General features: G+C 39.9%; 1 protein-coding gene across 1 annotated transcript in view; it reads right to left on the bottom strand.

Annotated features, from left to right (window-relative positions):
• Positions 1-23,461, bottom strand: part of ece2a (endothelin converting enzyme 2a) — a 148,103-nt gene that overhangs the window by 59,117 nt on the left and 65,525 nt on the right. Inside the window, exon 2 of the mRNA XM_036556737.1 lies at positions 22,024-22,307. Within this exon, the coding sequence (XP_036412630.1) occupies positions 22,024-22,307 (284 nt within the window). The remainder of the gene's footprint in view (positions 1-22,023; positions 22,308-23,461) is intronic.

Here is a 23,461-nt window from a genome sequence, read left to right as displayed (position 1 = left end):
GATGTCATCTGGAAGGCAGCATATGTTGCCAAAATATATAGATATCATTCAGCATTAATGGGGCCTTCACAGATGTGCACGTCACCCATGCCATGTGCACTAATGCTCCCCTATAACATCATGAATACTGGCTTTTGTACTGAGCACTGATAACAAGCTGAATAGTCTTCAGCTCAGAGGACACAGTGTCCATGATTTACAAAAAACATTTCAAATGTTGATTTCTCCAGATTCTCTGAATCCTTTAATGATATTATTACTGTAGATGATGAACAGTAGAAGTTCTTTGCTGTTTTATGTTGAGAAACGTTATTCTTGAATTGTTGCACTATTTGATTGTGCAGTCTTTCACAGAGTGGGGAACCCCTCCTCATCTTTACTTCTGAAAGACTCAGCTTTTTTTATACCCAATCATGTTACTGACCTGTTGTCAATCAACCACCAGGTATTTTTTTTGCATTACACAACTTTACCGGCCTTTTGTTGTCCTGTCCCAACGTTTTTGGAACGTGTTGTTGGCATCAAATTCAAAATGGGCAAATATTTAAAAAAAACAATAAAATTTCTCATTTTCAACATTTGATATGTTGTCGTCATACTATTTCCGATTACATATAGGGTTTGAATGATTGGCACATCATTGCATTTTGTTTTTATTTACATTTTGCACAGCGTCCCAACTTTTTTGGAAATGGGGTTGTATTACAAAATAGCCTAAAAATGTTACTAGCTAACCCACAACCTAGCTAACGTTACATTACTTGCTGTGTGGTTGTTCGTTTTAACATTATATCATGGTATTTCACTGTACAATGTTTGCGAAAGGTTTTATGGCAACAAAGACTTAAAAAAACAAGTTTGCTAGCCCAGTGACTTGGTAATGCATGCCCATGAATTGACTATGACTATTTTTAAAGTTAGATACTTTTTGACTTTCACTCAAGCATATTCTTGGCTCCATACTTCCACTTTTAATTAAGTAAGATTTTGACACATTGCCCGTACATCCACTTAAGCACGGTTTGTGTGTACTTTTCCATCCCTGAAGGCCAGTTACACTCTCATGAACTTCCAGCCTCAGACTGGAGCTGAACTTCAGTCCCAAGGACAGGACATATTGGAGCAGAGAAAACACTGCACTGTGCACTGCAGCAGGTGCAATCTGAATGCCGTTTGAAGTCATTTGCAAATGACGTAAGGAAAAGAGGAGCAGAGCCACCTGGGTCAAAGTGAGAAAGGCAGCAGTAGCTGGATTCCACCCAAAAGTGGAGTGAGTTACCTTAGAAATGCTTGGCAGGCAAAAACTTTGAACACTGTCCATAGTTTGGAACCTGTAAATGAGCTGTTTATGAGATCTAAAGCCAAATCAAGGTTTAAATACATGATTTTAGGTTATTTGAAAAATATAATATAACCATTAGTACTATATGAGGCTGGCCTTACACTGTGAAATATTCATGCAACTGTAGTTGCTTGAAACCTAATTAAAACTAAATTGCTCTTGAGTTGCATAATGTAAACTGTCCTGCAACTGACTTGAAACTCTGCCGTAAATTGCAAGTGTCTCAATATTGTAAAACAAGTTTCGAAAAACAGTCAATTACAATGCACATAGCGCATCATGTGATCATGCTGAAGGACATACTTTCAAACGATTCTACCACATCAACGGAAAAGAAAACAAAATAAAAGATGGTTTATTAAAAAGGTTAAAAAGGAGACCTGACCCGATGGATTCAAAGTTGGTGGTTTTTCATTTTGTCAGTTATCTAAGCCATGACAACAAATGAGAGTTTCTCGAAGCTAACATTTCTACAGCCAGCTGTGGTAATTAGCCAGCTAATGCTGACAGCTGTTTAAATGGCTGCTTGTGCCACCATTTGTTCTTCTTTGTTGGCCTGCTGTTATCATGACCTATGAAGTTAGACTCATTTTCTCCTCTTTTGACGCCTCCTAATTTTACAGAGCGCTGATTTTTTGGGATCCAAATATGAAAATTATTACAGAATGAGATGAGACAGAGAGGCAGTCCTCCATGAACCTCTTGTGCTTCTAGGAAAGAATGAACGAGACATCAAGTATGACTGTAACGGCTATTTAAACATTTATTTTCAAAGGCTTAACATACACAAAAGTCAAATACATAGTAAAGACTGATATATAGATACAGAAAAAAATGAACGGCGATGACAGCCAAAAAAAATATATGAATATGATAAAAATGCTTTAAAAATGTAAAAAGCACCTAACTGTCGAGGTGTATGGAAATTATGCTGCAAGCAACTTACAACATGCAACTAGTTGCATGAAAGTTTCACCATGTACAGCCAGCCTTAAGAAGTCTATGTTTTATATAGCAGAATAGAAATACATTTTTACATGACCATTTTCCAGCCTCTCTTTATCCCCTAGGCTGGTTTTAAGGTAACACTTTTATGTAACATGTGAGCTGCAATCTGTGCAGCCTGACAGTCACACATAGCAATTCAAAAACAATGAAAGTCACATGCAACATATTCGATAACTCCACTAGTTAACTAAATTAGCAGCTCGTATTTTTTATTGTTTTTTTTTTTTTAATATATACAACAGTAAAGAAATAGTGTACGATACACATTTACTGGCCTTTTTAATTTCATCTTGCAGAAGCTTTTGGAACGCAGATTATATAAACAACTTATGTGAACGCAAATTCTGTAGCTGTGGTATTTTCATCTGTCTGCATTTCTCAAGAACCTTCGAAGGGTAAGATGCGTGTAAGAAGGAACATGGGTGATCCCAGTAGTGTCCTCTGAAATCAACAGTAGTGGCTGCATTTCACGGCTGTATTAGACCCTTTAAAGAGGCATTCTGGCCTAAAAAGTAGCATTTAATGTTTTTCATGTTATGTAGTACTCTTTAATACAGCATTGCATCCCTCAGGCTTTCATAACTTTTTATGTCACCCCTTTACCCTTTAACTGTAAAACATGCACACACATGCTCCAATCAGCCACTGGGGTCCTTGGTAGACCACCTGATGAGAGATGATCAGAGACAAGCCTAGAAATACTTGGTAGTATTTTGCGTATGTGAGTTTATGCATGCGTGTGTGTGTGTGTGTGTGTGTGTGTGTGTGTGTGTGTGTGTGTGTGTGTGTGTGTGTGTGTGTGTGTGGAGAGAGAGAGAGAGAGAGAGAGAGAGAGAGAGAGAGAGAGAGAGAGAGAGAGAGAGAACAGAACAGTCACCAGGGGGGGTTTGTGGAGCTATCATTTATTCACAGCGTTATTCATAATTGACAGCAAGAATACTGCTCTCTCTCTCCATCCCTCTCTCTCTCCTCTATCTCTCTCTCACACTGCATTCCCCACCTCTCTCTACTCCCCCTCTGTCAATTTCTCCCACTGTATTCCCAATCTCTCTCTACTCCCCACTGTATTCCCCATCATCTCTCTGTTCCATCTCTCTCTCCCACTGTATTCCCATCTCTCTGTATCTCTCTTGCTTTCTCACACATTGTTTCCCCATCTCTCTCTATCTCTCTCTCTCCTCCATCTCTCTATCTCTCTCTCCCACTGTATTCCCCATCTCTCCAAAGGAGTGAGGCCATTTTCCTGCTCTTCCTTAAAAGGGCAGAGCTGATCTATGACATCATTTCACTTCCTGTCTTCCTCATAACCCATGCGTGTGTGTGTGGTGTTCACCTGAGTGTGTGTAATCAGCTGATGTCAGACTGACACAGAGACGGCCACTCTAACATGCTGATGTCATCAGCCAGAGACAGGTGTTATTTTGCAGCACCTCTTTTTAACACCACTTTTTTTTTTCATCTTTCTTTTCCTCTCAAAGACACTCGCCCATCTTTTCTCTTTTCCTCCCTCTCTCCTGATTTCTCTCTCCCTCTCTTTATCTCTAATTTCTCCCTCCTTCTCCCTTTCACTCTTTGTGCTCTCTCCCCTCTTTCTCCATCTCTTCATCTGTCTCTCTCTCCCTCTCCTCCTTAATGTCTCTCTCTGTCCTCTCTTTCCCCTCCAACTGTCCAGCTATATTGCTGTCTCCCCTCCATCTCTCTCTCTTCTCCATCTCTCTACTTCCTGTCACAGTGACTCTTTCAGTAGTGAGTTCTAACAGCCCATTGATTAGGCTGCAGCTTATATTCAGTCAGCAGTGTATCAAGGATTTCCAGAAGGCCTAAACTGATGTTTTTTCTCACAAAATTGTGATGCAAATACAGCAAATGAAACACCAATTTATCTCATGATTTTCTGTTACTCATCTTAGTAAAGAAGCAAAGCCCTTCAAAACCATGTCTGTGATAATCCAGTCCTGTTAACGTTAGTGCATGCAAGTGGATCTGGGTCTAGTTTCTAATTAAGCAGTACCAGGCTGGCTTTCAAAGCTGCAGGTACAGAGAAGGTTCAGGCTTCAATTTCATACTCGTACCTCTAGCCTGTAGCATATATGTGCAGGTGGTATTTGAGAGCATTACACGTTGAGAACAATGCAGAGTCAGACAGTCAGAGTGTACAGTCACACTTATTACACAACTCACCTACTGTCTCCTATTACACCTAACACAGCAGAGAGGATGCATCACACACACACACACTCCATTACACTCTCTTTCTCACACACACACACACACACACACACACACACACACACACACACACAGTGTGAATGACAGTGACCTCTTCAGCCACACCATTGAGAGCATGTTAAAGATGTGTATGTGTGTGAGAGTGAGTGTGAGCAAGAAAAGAAAGAGTGGGAAAAAAAGAGAAACAAAGACAACAACAGAGTGATTAGCAGTTTTTAAGTAAACAGTTGGAAGTCAAGGATGGACAGACAGTGATGAAGGGAGCAGGAATGTTCCAGCAATCCGAGGGGTGCCAAGAAATATTTCCAACAGATCTGCCAACTGTCTGCAGGCTGCTGTAGGTAGGCTTGGTTTGTGTGGAGTGATATTTGCAAACAACGCTGTCACAAGCTGTTCATGTTAAATCAAGCTGCTCGGTGTTCAATAATAAATGCAGATCTCTTCCTCCTTCAAGACCTGACTTAAGAGTTTCATAGTGGCTAGTGCTCATACTCAGAGCTTTCTTAACAGAGCTTTCAAAGATACACGATGAGCTTGTTGGACATCCTGTTAAAAACCATGCACATCAATATGGAGTTGGATCCCCTTTGCGGCTTCCTTGTGTTAGGATTTTCAAGATTTTCGAGTTTGTCTGTGGGGAATTTGTGCCCATTCAGTCAAAAGAGCATTTGTGAGGTCAGGCACTGATGTTGCATGAAGAGTCCTGGCTCACAATTGACATTCCATTTCATCCCAAAGGTGTTCAGTGAGGTTGCGGTCAGAACTCTTTGCAGGCCACTGGAGGTCCTCCACACCAATTTCATCAAACCATGTCTTTATTGAAATGTCTTTGTATGCTGCAGCACTAACACTACCCTCATTACCTTTAATTGGAAGTGGTCTAGCCCAAACCTAGCCTTAAATGTTTTGAACTGACTTGTGGCAAAGGTGGCATCCTATGACAGTGCCACATTGAAAGTCACTTAACTCTTTAGTATAATGCATTCATTCTTCTAGTGTATTTTGGAGGGCAGGGCATCAAGGGAAAAAAGGCTGAACTGCTTTTCAGAGCAGGGAACTGAACCCCAGTCTCTTCAACTATGTTCTTTACCCCAAGACATCCCTACAAATTTTGATCATAAATAATGCAGAATTTACTGTGTCACATCAAAAGTTCACTAATGTGCTTTCAACTTATTTTAAGGTACACTGCAATTGCAATATGTAGCAATATAAATGCGATAATTCTAACATGTACCTAATGCATTCTGACATGTATCTGTTGCTTTCTTGTATTATACTGTAACACAGTTACCTTGCTAAAAATTACACTGCAATCTGGCAGCATTTCCTGGCTAAATAAGTATTACATAAAAAATAAATAAATAAATAAAAAACAAAGCACAGCTACGTAAATGTAAAACCCAAAAGATGGCCCTGAATCTGCACTAAAGCAGCAAGTGAAAGTGAAGGCTGTGGATTGGTTTAGGGGATAACAGAGAGATTAGAACAGATTAGACAATCTACTATCCCTCTGTAGCCTACTGTTCTCTGGGGCAGCAAAGGACAGACAGGCTGAATATCATCCCTCATACTAGCATATTTTTACCATTATAAATTTATTTATTTTTTGGTTTGGTTTCTTTGCAATTTTTTGTACAATTAATTAATTCAGATGATCAAACTTGAGATAACAGAAGGTCTAGGATACAATTAAATACATGTAGGAGGATAAGTGTGCTAATCTAGGGTGAGTATTTGTCTGATATATTTGAGTTTCGTGGACATGGAGACTTTAGGCCTTAGTCGAAACATCACGCAGCTAAACAGTAACAGTAGCCACCTTGAAACCTGAATTTTGTCTGTACTTTTGTCCATTTTTACAGATAACAGTCTGTTATACAGTGTCTTATTTGAGATGAGTATGTGATGATTTAGGCATGCAGTTTGCACAACGCTAACCCAGTAGCTACTTGTCAGCTGCATTAGCCTTGTAGCTCCAGTGCAAAACTAATGAAGTAAGTTTCAGGTCATGTTCACACACGGTATTAAGATCTGTCTGGGATTAACAAGTAGTCTGTACATAAGTGGACAGCAAGACATATCTGGCATTTCCATGTGTCTCGAATGTAGTGAACACTTGATTGGATTTGGAAGGGCACTATGCACATTTACTATGTTAGTTTCTTGCTGTGTTGTACTGCAAGGCCGTGTTTATGTAAGGCCAGTTATACACAGGCTTGGATCATCACGTTATCAGCCCCTGGGCACACATGTTTGGTGGGAGCCTATCTGGCCACTTTTTTGGACAGTCATGGAATTTTTTTTTACGATATCAGAGTACGTTACACAAGGGCTGTGCAGCACCACGACTGTACTAACCACGGTGTTGGGCATGTCACCTCTATGCACTCATATGTTTCTCCAATTGAGACAAAACAACAGCAAGATTATGGAAACATTATGGAGAACACAGGTTAACATAAAGCAAACAACCAGTGCAACACTTCCCTATAAAGCATGCGTCTGCTCTTCACATGTAACCGGTTACCCCAACGAAGACAACAAATTAAAATCAGACAGCTGAAATTTACATATTAAAGACGGAACAAAGCAGAAAACTTAAAAACCCAAAACATCAAGCATCCTACGCTAACGCATACTGCCATGGTGGGCATGGTGGGAAAATGTTTTTTTTCCATTTATATCTTACCTCTGATGACTTTACGTGTGGAAGTGGATTTTGCAGATTACTAACAACAAGGATGCAACTTTTTTCTTTAACTTGGGTTGCTGACATTTTATGTTTAGTTTTGGAAATGGGCATCCTCTATTCTGTCTTCTTTTGAATATCTGGAGCCACAAAGCACATTGAGGGGAACAAAAGCTCACTGCTACAAAACACTGAAAGCTGAAAGTAATTGCAGACAGTGGAATGGGTGCTAAGCAGTGATTGGAGAAGAAAATGAATCAGACGTTCAGGAAAGACTTGGAGAGCATCTGGATTATGATCGCCTGTAACACAATGACAAATTTGAAATTAGTTCATTTTTCCTGCAAACCGCTAATAAAGCTCCCGGTGCAAGTCATGAAAGCTGTTTCAGATTTTGTCATAATTGCCTGCAGGGGCCCCCTAGTGGCATGGGCATGACTATAAAGCCCTTAGGATGATCTGGGCCTGGACACAAATGTTTATAACGCATGGACTGCTAATGCAACAAATGTACGCTGCTTTCGTGTCAGGGATGCAACAAGACACTTTAGCATTCACTAGCATTGGCATTTCAGTCAAATTTGATATTCAAGTCTGTATGGCATTATTCGAAAAACATTCTAATAATACCCTGGTGCAGCATAGAGCTTCTCGTCTGATGTGCGGCAGCCATTAGCCTGCTTTAGTAGTCTTTCTATGCTTCATTCTTTGGGCTAAACAGCTAAGAAAGACAGAAGCGCTTCATTTCTGGTGGAGTATAGAGTTCAGATATGTCTCTAGTAAAGTCATAAATACTAATAAATACTTCTACTATTTAGTTTTTGATTATTTGACTATTTAAAATTTAGACTATTTGAATGTTTGAAAATTCAGTCTCACCCTAGCATTCATACTACAAATGTTATGTATATACCCTCATATCCATGACCACCTCTGAAGATGGTCAGAGTGATCAGATCGCAGTGCGTCTCTCAGATGCACTGGACCCCTTTCACGCTTGTCCTCAGCTCTGTCCACTTCAGATCAGGTCAGATCAGATCACCCAAGACATGCTGTTAATGCCAGGTGTATTTATTTTATTTACTGTTTATTTAATTTACTATTTATTTACTAATAAATAGTACATTTATGTATTTAATAATAAATAATACATTTCATTATTTAGTATTTATTATTTTAGTTACTATTTATTATTTTTTATGTTGCTTCCATATGGTTAAAATGGTTTTGTTTATCTTAGAATTCACTACATGCTTATCAAAATTAGTAAAGGCACAATTAATTTCTATTCTTGCATACAATACAATATAACTGAAATGGGTGGGGGACAGAGCCCCCAAATCAGAAACAGCCTTTTGTGTTTGAGACGAATTCAGTGGCGACTAGCAGAGACAACTGTAGGATTACATAACTGAGTATCCAGCTACCTCTGTGTGTGTGTGTGTTGTCTGATACACTGATACACACACACAAAAAACTAGACACTTTGATGTGAGGAGAATTCTAACCATCTCACACACACCTGCAGTCACCCACCCACACACACTCATTCTCCCATGTCTGTAAGAAATTAGGAATAAGTCAATAAAATCATACTAAAACATGACAGTGTGTGCCTGTGTGTTGTGTGTCTGTGTATTTGTGTGTCTTTGTGTGTGTCTTTGTGTGTTCTGTGTCTTAGCATGTATGTTATGTACGTTTGTATTCGTGTGTGTGTATTGTGTGTCTATGTGTGTCTGTGTGTGTGCCCTTGTGTTTGTGTCTGTTACGTGTCTGTGTGTGTCCTTGTGTTTGTGTGTGTGTGTGTCTGTGTGCATGATAAAAAAACAAGACAGATGCTTTAAAGAGAGAAACTTTCTCTTTGACGTTAGCAACAATCTCACTACAGTTCACTGAATTTGATTGTTTCCCTGTCTTCCCTTGTCAATCTCGCTCTCTCTCTGTCTGTCTGTCTGCCTGTCTGTCTCTCTCTGGTGCTGAACAAGGAGAGTGAAAAAATTAGCAGGAAAAAAGGGAAAGGATGTATAATCTCTCTCTCTCTCTCTCTCTCTCAGTATTATGTAAGACGGCCTGAGGCTCAGCAATTAGCAGCCTGTGTTCAGGCTTTCTTTATTAACTTATAGCTGAGTTCTTCACTCATAAAAGCAAAGTGCTTTTTATGAGTGTTACGGAGTTAGCAGTACTGTTAAGGCAACAATCTGATGCTGTATAGTCCCTTAAGTGGTCACACAAATGCCAGTGTAGCACTGCCGAGGTACATGATGCCCACTCCAAACTCTAATTGTCTTTCTCCAGCTACACACATGCGGCACTGGTGTAGGCAGAAATAAATTGCTGGGTATGCTTGGGAAAAAATAGGGTAGGCCATCTTGGTACACAATAATGTCATGGACATTTGCCCAATAAAGACGACAAAACTAAGTTCAAATCAGACAGCTGAGATGTACAAAGACGAGAAAAAACAGTAAACTTTAAAAGTAAAACCTAATTATCATAGGCAAAAGCTTATTGCCATAGCGGGCATGGAAATTGTTTATGGTATAATAGTGTCTCACCTGTGATGATGAGTTGGTTTTTGGCTTTTTGCGAGTAGAAAATGACATCTGAATGTAACTGCAATATAATTTAAGGTGGAATGGGAAATGAGAACAAGAAGTTAACTTCATTTTCATCTAATCTATAGCCAGTGTTGCACCACCTGAGGTGGGGGGGGGCTGATTTAACTCAAATTACTACAGACTTTACTAAATTACTAATTGCTAATTAGAGAACATGTCTGGGTAAAGTTATTGTGGGCACTGTGAAACACTGTCACCACATTTTAGTCAAATAAGTTGCAGTTTTGCCAGAGATTTTTTAGATATGCAGAGAAGCTCTGCTTTCTCAAGCTCCCACTGCACTGTCACAGTCTGATCACGTAATACATTCCCCTCCTCTGACCCTGCTAGAAAAACCAGAAAAACCAGCATGTCACTGTCCAAAGAATAACAAGTGTCTCCAAAATGGCAAATTTACAGGAGAGGGCAAAAATATTCTTTATTTTCAATGTAATTCAATGTAAATAGATCTTAATAGAATATAAATGGCTGTTGTGCTCAAACAACATATAAATGTTTTTCTTTAGACAGCGACAATATATTTTGTTTTGGATGCTGGTGTGCTGGTCAGCAGCAACAGAAGTTATTAGGCCGGTCACCAGTAAAACAAGCATATGTTGTGTTTTGGATGCTGCTATGCTGCTCAACCAACATGATGATGCTTGGTGACAAGCTAAACCTACACAGGCTGGTCTGTGCTGTTTTTTACAGCAGGGGAGTGGAGCCTGTAAACAGTCACAACAAACGCAACCACAGCACGGCAGAAGGAGGGGCAAACTGTTTTTCAGTTTTTGACATAATTTAAAAGTACCTGTTGTCCTTCACATTGTATATACATTTTTATCAAGAATGGACGAAAAGAAATGTCCCAAAATTACTTGGAAAAATGTCTGGTTCCAATGACTCACATTAAAAATAAAGTAGGTTTTTCCTTCTCCTGTAAAGTTACCATTTTGAGATTCCGACAACAGTGGTATGCATGTTTGCAGTCACAAACTGTGTATGTATAAAGTAAAAGGTACAGAAGCACACTGAACTTAATCTCATTTAAGGACATGATTTTGTTTAACAAACAGCTCTGTAAACTGTAACAGGCTGACACACTAAGGACGTTTTCACACCTGAAAGTCTGGCCAAGGTTAATGTTTTTGTTACAATGTATATATTTGATCTGGTTAGTTTGGGTTTCACATTGCAATTTAGTGCACTAAAAAACACTCTTACATCCCAGCAAACACAGTTTTGTTGTGACAACATTATGACAACCTATTGTTTTGGTGCCCACAACATTGTCACAATGTTGAAATGTAATTCCTCAGAAAGTTGTGACAATGTTATCTGACAACACCGTGACAGTTGTCAGTAAATTGTCACAACCTCGTAGAATCCTCATAAGTTCCATTATGTTGTGAATGGAACTCCTTGGAATTTTGCTATGTTGCAAATAAGGTAGTCACAATACTGGATTACAAAGTTACTGAATGATGAGGTTGCGACAAAGTTACTGAATGATGAGGTGAGAATGTTACTGAATAATGAAGTTGAGAACGTAACTGAATAATGAGGTTGAGAACGTTACTGAATAATGAAGTTGTGACAACATTACTGAATACTGAGGTTGTGACAACCTTGTTCAGACAACGTAAACAGCACCACCTTTTGACAATGTTGTAGCCACGTTGTAAGAAAGTAGACAACGTTGTAACATTGATGTGTGTTTGCTGGGATCCTGTCATCACCTACGAGTGCTCCTGTAGTTGACATTGATTGGCTTGTAGAGGAGCTTGCGTCACTGTGTTGTCAATTCGGAGGGTAGCTGTGTGTGTGCATATTGTATGGCCCGATGCACCTTTCACACCTACTAGTCAGAAGGTCTGGACCAAACAAGGTAGGTGTGAAAGCACAAAAAAGACAAAGTGTGTGTTACAAGCTTTGTTTCTCAAAAGTCTGTGTGTAAACTCAAGCTGTGTAGTACTGAACCCAGTGCTGAACATCACTGTTAGCTTGAGGCAAACATATAATGGAATTAAGCATTAACATCACAGATTTTTTTGTAAACAAAGGCTAACAAAGTAAAGGTTTCTACATTAATCACTCTCATATAATGATCTGAGCTGCACACTCATGATGACTATAAAGGATAAAGTATTTTTTATGGCTACACATATAAAGGATATTAGTATGTTCCATGCTTTATGTTGCAGCAGCTTCACAGCTCTCGGGAAAGGTCATCACTGTAATATTGATAGGTTAATATCATGTTAAAAAAAATTATATTGGTGTCTTAGTTAGGTTAACCATCATTTCGGGCAAATATTATTGTCCTGAAAATGTACCCAAACACATACATACACTACACAGTGTTCCCACTCTTTTTAAGAAATCATTTTCCAGGACTTATCCAGGACAAATCCCAAATGCTGGCAAAATGCTAAAAGGGCCCATATCATAGAAAACTAAATTTACCTCACTTTTATGAAATAAGTGAGTTTGATGTAATTGACATTGTTAAAGTTTCAAAAATGTACTGTTCACTCTCGAGTCCATACAGTCCATATATAGAATTTAACAGCCAGCTTTGGAATCACTGTTTCTGCGATGTCACAAAACCCAACATGTTGATATTTCCTCTTGAGCCTACTGCAGTTTAGCTCCACTCATGCACGCTGAAGTTTTGAAGAGTGTTTCAGTCTGGACTGCTTGTTGAATAAGGCATAAGCCTTGTTGAATACAGGGCAGCCAATCAGAACAAAAACAATTTACATATACCTGTCTTAAAGGCACAGCAACAAAAACAACCCGTTTAATTAAAATGGACAAAGAGAGGTGGTGTAAAACATGAATTATGACTGGTTGTGGTATTTAAAACCACAGCAATGTCAAAAATTAAACTCAGGAGAAAAAATAAAATATAAGAAAAATGCAACATATGGATGCTCTAACTTTGAATTCAACAATACAACCCCTAATGACTTGTTACTAATAGTGATATGCTGACACAGTCACACAAACCATCCATCAGCCAATCATTTGATCAAAAGACTGAAATATTACAAGCGAGTGATAAATTCTGCAAGAAGCTGGAGGGTTAATGTAGCCTCGCTCTATCAGTTGTTCCGACACAGCATCCACGTATTTGTCCACACGTGACAGTGTAGGATTCCAAACTACAACAGGTATGAATCAACACTCTAACTACACATATGCAGCTAAATAAGGTAAAACAGTTTGCTAATGTCTGGCCTGAACAAGACAGTGACATCATTCAAATGTAAGTGGGCTATGTGAATGTAAGTGGGCTCTGTGAATGTGTGTGTGTGTGTGTGTGTGTGTGTATGCACAAGCTTTTTCCTGTCGAGGTCCCGTTAATGATGTTAGTGGGATAAGTGTGCGGCTATGAGTCTGCAGTCGTTGTTCCTGCAGAGGTGACTGTAAATGGTTGTGATTGGTGTATAAATGTGTACGTGTGTTTTTTGAAGTGTCACTTGGAGCTCGGGCTGTGCAGATTGAGTGTTGCTATGGAGACGTGCTGGGAGATTCGCAGAGTGTGTCGAGCTCTGAGACTCAGATAATTTTCACACCTTCACTGGCAGCATGTGCGAGTGTGTGGGTGTGTGAGTCGGTCAAACAGGCTCCTGTGTTTGTGAATTCTGTGTATATTTGTCTAGTGTCCACTAACGTCTTTTGCAGCACTGAGGAGAAATCTGAAAGCAGCTCTTTAGCGTTTTTTAGCTTAATCTCTATCTGCCACACAGGCTTGAGTAGTAACAGGATACATGTAGCATCGTTACATAATCAGGACACTCAAAAAAACTGTTATCTGTTACAGTTACTCCTGAGTGTATATGCGGTTATGTTGATTGGGTTTATCAAGTGTCTCCCAGTGTACGGTCCATTCTACTGAATTACTTCAAACTGTGCTCCCACATTAAAAAAAAAAAAAGTATTCAGAGATTAGATATAATAAGATTATTTTATGATATATTTAAACCCAAGGCTGTAATAGGCGAAACATATACAAAATCATCATTATAGGGTCCTTTCTACTGGGAGGTGCCCCAAACCCTAACCCTTAAATTTTAACTTGTGAAAATAATACTTTTTTAATGCATTTTATAATGTTGTTTTAAATAATTTTATTAAAAGTGGAGTTGGTAGATTTTGATTTCTCATGAGTTTTATTTTTAAATTAAAATTCAAAAAATGCTGTCTCATGTTGTGATGTCACTACTGAAACACAAGGAGTTTTAGTCCATAGACGGAGCTTATTTTAGCCACACCCCTTAAATACTTCAGTTTTTGTTTTGACATAAAAAATGAAGCACTTTGTCACATTTCTAAGTCATATTTATATATTTATATTTAGAAGCTATAGTCTGTCTTTGTGCTGGAGGGCACTGATTACAGCACCTCTGAGGATTCCAAACTCTCTATTAGATTCGATGCACCGATATTAGCCAATCAGTGGCACAGAAAACTACTAGCTCAGGGCGATGGAGATAACGCCCTTGACCAATCGAGTGGCCACTGTTAGGCAAAATTAACACTTTGATTTTCTTCTATCGCAAGGTGTCACATTTAGTAAACATGGCTAACCTAAAATAGCCTACACTTAAGACTCATTTTGAAAAATTTCAATGTTAACCGAACATAATTTATGTTTAAATAGGACAAAGACAGAAGAAGTTTTTTGTGAGTATCCCCAAAGGACTTTTCTAATTTGCAGTCCAGTTCCCAGTCTGCTAAGTTTATTACTGATATATATATATATATATATATATATATATATTATATATTTTTATATATATATATATATATATATATATACACTGCTCAAAAAAATAAAGGGAACACTTAAACAACACAATATAACTCCAAGTTAATCAAACTTCTGTGAAATCAAACTGTCCACTTAGGAAGCAACACTGATTGACAATCAATTTCACATGCTGTTGTTCAAATGGAATAGACAACAGGTGGAAATCATTGGCGATTAGCAAGACACACTCAATAAAGGAGTGGTTCTGCAGGTGGGGACCACAGACCACTTCTCAGTACCTATGCTTTCTGGCTGATGTTTTGGTCACTTTTGAATGTTGGTGGTGCTTTCACACTCGTGGTAGCATGAGATGAACTCTACAACCCACACAAGTGGCTCAGGTAGTGCAGCTCATCCAGGATGGCACATCAATGCGAGCTGTGGCAAGAAGGTTTGCTGTGTCTGTCAGTGTAGTGTCCAGAGCCTGGAGGCACTACCAGGAGACAGGCCAGTACACCAGGAGACGTGGAGGAGGCCGTAGAAGGGCAACAACTCAGCAGCAGGACCGCTACCTCCGCCTTTGTGCAAGGAGGAACAGGAGGAGCACTGCCAGAGCCCTGCAAAATGATCTCCAGCAGGCCACAAATGTGCATGTGTCTGCACAAACGGTTAGAAACCGACTCCATGAGGATGGTATGAGGGCCCGACGTCCACAGATGGGGGTTGTGCTCACAGCCCAACACCGTGCAGGACGCTTGGCATTTGCCAGAGAACACCAGGATTGGCAAATTCGCCACTGGCGCCCTGTGCTCTTCACAGATGAAAGCAGGTTCACACTGAGCACGTGACAGATGTGACAGAGTCTGGAGACGCCGTGGAGAGCGATCTGCTGCCTGCAACATCCTTCAGCATGACCGGTTTGGCAGTGGGTCAGTAATGGTGTGGGGTGGCATTTCTTTGGAGGGCCGCGCAGCCCCCATGTGCTCGCCAGAGGTAGCCTGACTGCCATTAGGTACCGAAATGAGATCCTCAGACCCCTTGTGAGACCATATGCTGGTGCGGTTGGCCCTGGGTTCCTCCTAATGCAGGACAATGCTAGACCTCATGTGGCTATAGTGTGTCAGCAGTTCCTGCAAGATGAAGGCATTGAAGCTATGGACTGGCCCGCCCGTTCCCCAGACCTGAATCTGATTGAGCACATCTGGGACATGTCTCGCTCCATCCACCAACGTCACTTTGCACCACAGACTGTCCAGGAGTTGGCGGATGCTTTAGTCCAGGTCTGAGAGGAGATCCCTCAGGAGACCATCCGCCACCTTATCAGGAGCATGCCCAGGCGTTGTAGGGAGGTCATACAGGCACGTGGAGGCCACACACAATACTGAGCCTCATTTTGACTTGTTTTAAGGACATTACATCAAAGTTGGATCAGCCTGTAGTGTGTTTTTCCACTTTAATTTTGTGTGTGACTCCAAATCCAGGCCTCCATTGGTTAATAAATTTGATTTCCATTGATGATTTTTGTGTGATTTTGTTGTCAGCACATTCAACTTTGAACAGAACAAAGTATTCAATGAGAATATTTCATTCATTCAGATCTAGGATGTGTTATTTGAGTGTTCCCTTTATTTTTTTGAGCAGTGTATATATATATATATATATATAGTTTATAGCTAAGTTTAGTAGACTGAAGGTTCTCCACAAGGTAAAGCTATTAGTGCTCAATCATATTTTGTGTACATCATTAGAATGGAGGAACCTGCATAAATATCAGTGACAGAAACAATTAAGGGAACAACAGGTCAGGCTGTGGATGACCACAGGTAAACCACAGGTAAAAAAGCAGCAGTTGTGCTGTGGAACTTTAGCATCAGTGACACAGTGTGAAACAGCAGAAGAATACTGGCTCTGCCCTCCAATACTGGAACCATGCAACACCACTGCTAATGACCCAGCCTATCTGCGCTCAGTATTCAGTGAAATGGTCCTTCTCAAACGCACTCACCGCTCAACACTCACTCCTCTCTGCTTTGCTTACTAACCTGCCCTCATTCCTCTCTGCCTCTCCCTTACCTTTCTCTGGATCTTTCTCACATTAGCTTCCTGTCGGTCTTGTTTCCTGTCTCCTCTGTCTCTTCTCCCCTTCTGATTTTCTCTCTCTCTCTCTCTCTCTCACACACACACACACACACACACACACAAGAGAGAGAGAGGTGGAGAGGGAAAAAGAGAAATCGGAAGAGAAAGAGATGTAGAGAGGGAGAAGGAGAAAGAGAGGTGGAGAGATGGAGAAGAAAAGAGATGAAGGGAAAGAGAGAGAAAGAACAGAGACAAACTATGAGAGAGGGATGGAATGCATGGAAGGGAGAAAGAGAGTGAGAAAAACAGATGAAGAGAAGGACAACAAAAGAGAGAGAGGTGGAGAGATGGTGAGGAGGAGAGAGAAAGAAGACAGAGTAACTGTGTGAGAGAGATAGAGTGAGAGATGGAGAGGGAAAAAGAGATTGAAAAAGAGATGGAGAGAAGAGCAGCAATGTAAGATGGAGAGGACAAATAGAGAGACATGGAGAGGAAGAGAGTGATAAAGAAAACAAAAGTGAGATGGAAAGAAGAGCAGCAAGTAGAGATGGAGAGGAGGAGAGGGAGAAAGAGATTGAAAAAGAGCAAGAGAGAGATGAGAAGAACAGCAAGAAAGAAAGGGGATAAAGAGGGGTAAAGATAAAGAGGAGAAGATAAAAAGGAGAGATGGAGAGGGAGAGAAAGAGAGAGATAAAGAGGCAGGGAGAGGAAGAAAAAACAAAGAGAGACTAGCAGATTGTGGCTAAGTGGAGGAGGTCGACGGAAAATTGAAGACACATAACAAGCCACTGGAGAGACGGAGTTCGGTAAAAGAAGAATTACAGTATTTGAAATGAAAAGAAGAATCACAGAGCATAAAGTCTCAGTTTGCCAGTAAAAGCTGAGTCATGAGACAGGAAACAGCTCTAGTATAACTAATGTCAGGTTGGGAGCAGCTCTGCAGGGTGTTTATGGTGGAATAAACCAGCACAGTGAAAAAGCCATTCCACAAAAACTCAATAAAAGCAATTAAACTGAACATTCATCCCACAGAAAATATGGTTTAAAGAGTAATTACACACTTTTTAATATTAAAAAGAAAACACATTGTTTTGTGATAATAAATGACATGTTCTTTTCAAAATGTCAAAATAACAAAATTACTGGCTCCCCAGTTATACAATAGGTGTTGGCTCTGTTGTCAGGAGATTTTGAGTTCCCTGTGATGCCACTGCCAACCATTATTGAGAGCCCAAGACAGCATAAAAGGGCTTGCTCTCTCTGGGTGGGTAGGATGTCCCACCCTCTCCTCCATCACTCAGAGCAATGCTAGCCAATGCAGCCATTTGTTAGATGACCTTTGTTTAGTATATTACCACTACTATGATAATGCTAACTCCCTCTATGGGATTTGTAGTGTAATGTTAGTTCATATGGATTGTTTTACCAAACTGGTTCAATGTTAGAGTTATAAATGAGTAGTATTCCACGGATTTTTCTTTTTTTGTGTGTGTAATTAATTGGTTAAGATGTGAACAAAGTCAAGAGTTGTTTGGCGTAAAATGCTCCATTATAGAGAAACTTACCGAATCAGAATTGTTCGCATTGTGAATGCCTTTAAAAGCTCCCTCACAGCAAGTTACTAAATAAATCATTATAGATACACTGCCTGGCACCTGAGACATTGTTTTCCGATAGTTTTGAAATAAGATTTTAGCCTAAAACATTTTTTTTTAAAACACATTTATGACAAAGTTGTACATGCAGGGTGTTCTAAGGCAAAATTGTCCCTAAAAACACATTTTTCAGACTTTTTTTACTGTCAGCAACATTACATATAAAAGATCAGAAGACACATGTCTACCACTGTATAGACATTACATGGTTACATTTTTCTACAGTGAACCATTTTACATCCAACTTAATTTACATCTCAACCACTGAATTATGGAGAATATTTTTGGAAAAATTGGGGGAATTCCCTTTTAAGGTATAGACAGAGTGGTATTCCTTCCTCAGTTTGCTTTTTTTTGCCTTATAGTGCTCATGCCCCTTCCCTTCCAAAGCATCCTACTCATTTTTTGAGCAATTTTCAAAGTTGAACTAGGGGTGGAGTAACTGAAACAGGAGTGTGGATACTTTTTAAAATATTTGACTAAAATCAAATGTGTAACTGAATTAGACTTCTTTTGCTCAAGATAACACAAAACACTGACGATGCAGAAATGTGTTGAAGAGAGAGAAAGAGTGTAGTAGTATGTTGCTGCAGAAGGTCAAAAAATACAGAAATGTTGGCACCCTTCATAAAAATGAGCTACAATTAACCCATAAAAAGAAGCACACATGCAATGAGTTATATTTTGGGCTTAAAAATGCAGATTCCAAAAATACAGGCACCCCAAATTTCAGTACTTTGTGGAGCCTCCTCTGACAAGAAAGAGCACTGAGCCTCTTTCTGGAGCATTTAACAAGGTTGGAGAACACTTGTGGAGGCATTCTGGACCACTCCTCCATGCAGAACATTTCCAACTCATTGAGATTGTTGGGTTATGTCTTGTGAACTGTCCTCTTCATTTGAGACGACAGATTTTCATTTGGGTTCATGTCTGGAGACTGAGAGTGCCATTGAAAACCTTGATTTTGCGTTGCTATAACAATGTCTTTGTCAATTTTGATGTGTACTTTGAGTCAGTCTTTTTGGAAGACCCAAGCACGGCCCAGTTACAGCCTTCTGTAATGTGTGTTCTGGTTTCGAATGGAATTCTTTATGCCACTGACCTTAATAACAGCCCTTGGACCACTGGCAGCAAAGCAGTTCCAAAGTAGAGGTCTGTGCGGGACTGTTTTTTCAGTCCCGCTCCTGCCCGCTCCCACGAGATTTCATCCCACTACCGCAGAAAATCTGAATCATTTGTCCTGCTCCCGCCTGCGCAGTCCTGTGCACATCCAATATCTGACACAGTCTATTCACAATTACATTATCCTCTGCTGAAATAACATGGCAGTCATGGTCATCAGGCTCACTGTGAAGTAACTTCATGGAACGCCATTCATTCCCACTAAACAAAAAGCAGGAATTAAACCACAGAGCGGTTATTTTTGGTGTTTTGCTGGGCAGCTGTGGTCATTGGACTGAGGGCTCTGCCATCTCTCTAATGCCTGATTCACACATGCTGCGTCTGTGTGGCAGAAGTGGCAATGCGAGCGTTACAGCTTGGGTGCGCTGGCCTTTCATAGATACAGTGCTTGTCATACAGATGTTCCTGTTTCCAGACGGATAAATGGTCACATCAGTCATTCTGCTCAATAGAAATACCATTTATAAAAGTGCACAGTATATTTGTTTATCCTGGACAGCGTTCTGACTTGTGATTAGGCAAAAGTTTCAAGCCTGGTAGACCAACCAGGAAATCTGTCTGCAGCCGGAATGTTTAACTAGTATTTCATCAGGGATTACATAAAAAATGACCTTTTAAATTTTTATACGGTCTTCTGCTTAATTTTCATTGATTTTCATGGCTTATTTCAGTTTATTAAGCTGCGTGCCCTGGGTCCGTTCTCTAAACACCGCGGCGCTTTAGGGCAGTGCCTGGGACTTGCCGCTTCTCATGTGCAGCCTGTTTGAAAGCACCGACCACTTAACATGGTCGCCGAAATGAAAAGCAGGACTCTCCTCGACGCTTACGCCACACAGAAGCAGTATGTATGAATCAAACCTATGGGAATTTGCGTGTTGTTGCTGGTGATCAGTTGCTGGAGAATGACTTTATTCATTTTAACTGTTTAATTTTATATTGTTTACATATATGATTAAGTGATCGTTCTACTTTATTTAGGCTATTCATTAATTTGCAGGATTTCTCTATATGTGTGCTTCTGCCTTAAGGGGTCCAATTTCCGCCCGCTCCTGCGAGCAGCACTGAAAATTAGTCCCACGCTGCAAGATACTGCATCAAAGACCCACCACCATATTTTACTGTGTGTATGAGGTGCCGTTCTTTGTACTCCGCCCCCTTTTTTCACCAAACATGACGATGGGGTACACGGCAAGAAAGCTCAATTTTCATCTCATCTAACCACAACACGCGATTCCAGTTGTATTTGCAATGTTTCTTCACAATGTTTAGATGCTGGGATTTGTGTCTTGGTCTCAGGAAGGGCTTTTTTCACGGAAAGTGTCCAAAAAACTCCTGGTCATAGAGGTGGCGCCTCACTGTGGATTTTGAAACGGTGAAACCCAAAGATGCAACTAAACTTTGCAGTTGTGAAACTGTGATCTTTGGGCTTCCTATTGCCTCTCTTAGCATCCTCCTCACTGTGTGTGGTGGCAATATGTGGATCCGCAACCTTCCTGACAAAATTTTGAACTGTTTCCATGCTTTTGAAACTTTTTTACTATGACCCTGATTGTGCTTACTGGTAATTTCAACTGCTGACCTATTTTGTGTAGCCATTCCCCAATCCATGCAGCTCAACAGCTTTATTTCTCATTTGAGCTGAGAACTCTTGGGTTTTTACCCAAGTAGATGGATGACAAAGGATTTTACCTGTGTGTTACCTCACGTGTGTACCCCAGTGAAACAGGAAATGGTCAGACAACAAAAAAGTTCTTAGACACCAAAAGCAATATCAAGAAACATTTTTTCCCCCCAGTGACACTATTCTTTTGGTTTTATTTATAGTATTCTTTACGGGTGCCAATAATTTTGCCACATATGGTACAGACACTGTAAACTATTCAGAAGACACAAGAGTTTTGTAGGAATTATTTTTATTGAATAAATAGTTGGCAATTTTTTCAAACATTTGTGGAAAAATTGAATAATTAGATGTATTACCTATATGTAATTAATGTTTTTGCTCACTTTCTTGCGGGGTGCCAATATTTCTGGACCTGACTGTATATGTATTATTAAATATATTGGGTATAATTTGCTTTACATACCAAACTAAGGCATCTCTAGTCCTGACCCTTGTGTCTTCCGCAGCATTAACTGACAAGTAGAGTGAGCAGTTCTGCATCTTTCTGAGCCAATATACAATTTTACCTCAGCCTCAACATACTAGGAGGAAAACACTGACCTCTAAACCTACTAATTATAATATATTCAATATGCTATTGTGTGAAAGAGAAAGAGAAACCTCAGCCACTTGAGATGTCCAAATTGGCCCAGAGAGCATTTATGACCCAAATACATACACAATTTTTCTTCAGAGAATATTAGTCCAGGACATTTATAGTAAATATATAAGAGAACTGCAACAGAAAAGGGTTAAAATAAGAAATAACTACTAAAAAATTAAAAATATACATATATATATAAACACTCAGCCTCACCTCAGAGAGCACCTGGTGCAGAAGCTGGGCGCTGCTGTCTGAAATATTCCAAGGGTCTTTCTCGTCCACCAGCATGGCGTCCAGCGTGCCTTTCTCCATCACCACGTCGAAGGAGGCATCAGGGAAGGCCAGGCGGCGAATGTCCATACACACCCAGCTCAAACCAGCGCAGTCAGAGTGACGCTCAGCCATGCTCTCCACACACACGCTGGAGTAGTCCACGTTTGTGATGGATGCATAGCCCGCCTGATACATGTCCAAACTCAGAGCACTGTTACCACAGCCTGAGACAGAGAGAAAGACTTTGTGTAAGGTCTAGTTTTACAAGTTGGTCCACTTAAAAAACATTTGTGGTAGTCCAATCCTAAACCTAACCCTTACCTTCAAGTCAGTAAACAAAACAATTGTTTTTGCCCCTACAGTTTTAAAGGCAAAGAAACAACCCTCAAAGGTACAACATGGTTCTTGTATACATTAAAAAACATTCACATTCCCAGGGGAAAGAGCATATTTATATGTTTTCTTTTTTATCTTTTTTAAGTAGAAAAATAAAATAAGAAGACTGGAAGAATACACAGCAATATGTATGGCGCAAAAAGGACACCATTCCAACATGGAAACATCATCTCAACAGTGGAGGGAGCATCATCATTAGGGCTGCTTTGCTGGCCTGGACTGACTGCCATCATCAACAGAAAAATGAATTCCCAAGTCAGGGTGTCTGTCTGCCAAGTGAAGCTTTGTAAAAGCAGGGTGATGCAGCAGGACAATGATCTTAAATACTGAAGTAAATCTACTACAGAATGGATTAAAGAAAATAAAATCCGCCTTTTGGAGTGTCAAAGCCCAGACCTGGAATGACCTCGAGAGAGCCAGTCACACCAGACATCCAAAAATATGGCTGATCTGAAGCAGTTCTGTGAGGAAGAATAGTTCACTATTTCTCTGGGTAGGTCTGATCCGTAGCTACCGGAGGTGCTTGCTCAAGGTTACCGCTGCCAAAGGAGATTCGACCAGTTATTAAATTGAGGGGTTCACTTCCAGCGCTGTAAATGTTGTGAATGTTGAACTAGTTGCACAATAAAGACATGAAAGATTATAACTGTTTGTGTGTTATTAGAATTAGCACATTGTGTTTGTCTATGGATCATTCTACTGAATTAGATCAAAGTCGTTTAAAGTCGAGTTGAAAACATACTTTGGACTTTTACCTGATTTGTACATTAAACTAAAATCATTTTGCTTTGAGAGATACTATACCTTAATTATGATGATTTTATTAAAATAAATAACTGAACATTCCATTTTCTCACTACCAAAACAATCACACCACTGAAATTTTAGCAAATATTTAAGCAGTGACAATATTAGCTAATTTTGAGTATAACTCAAAATGCTGGCCATCGCATAACTAGCAAACACAGCTGTGAACAGTGCA

This window comes from Colossoma macropomum, unplaced genomic scaffold (assembly GCF_904425465.1).
Source record: "Colossoma macropomum unplaced genomic scaffold, Colossoma_macropomum, whole genome shotgun sequence".
Classification (NCBI taxonomy): domain Eukaryota; kingdom Metazoa; phylum Chordata; class Actinopteri; order Characiformes; family Serrasalmidae; genus Colossoma; species Colossoma macropomum.
This window is presented reverse-complemented; position numbering and strand designations above follow the sequence as displayed.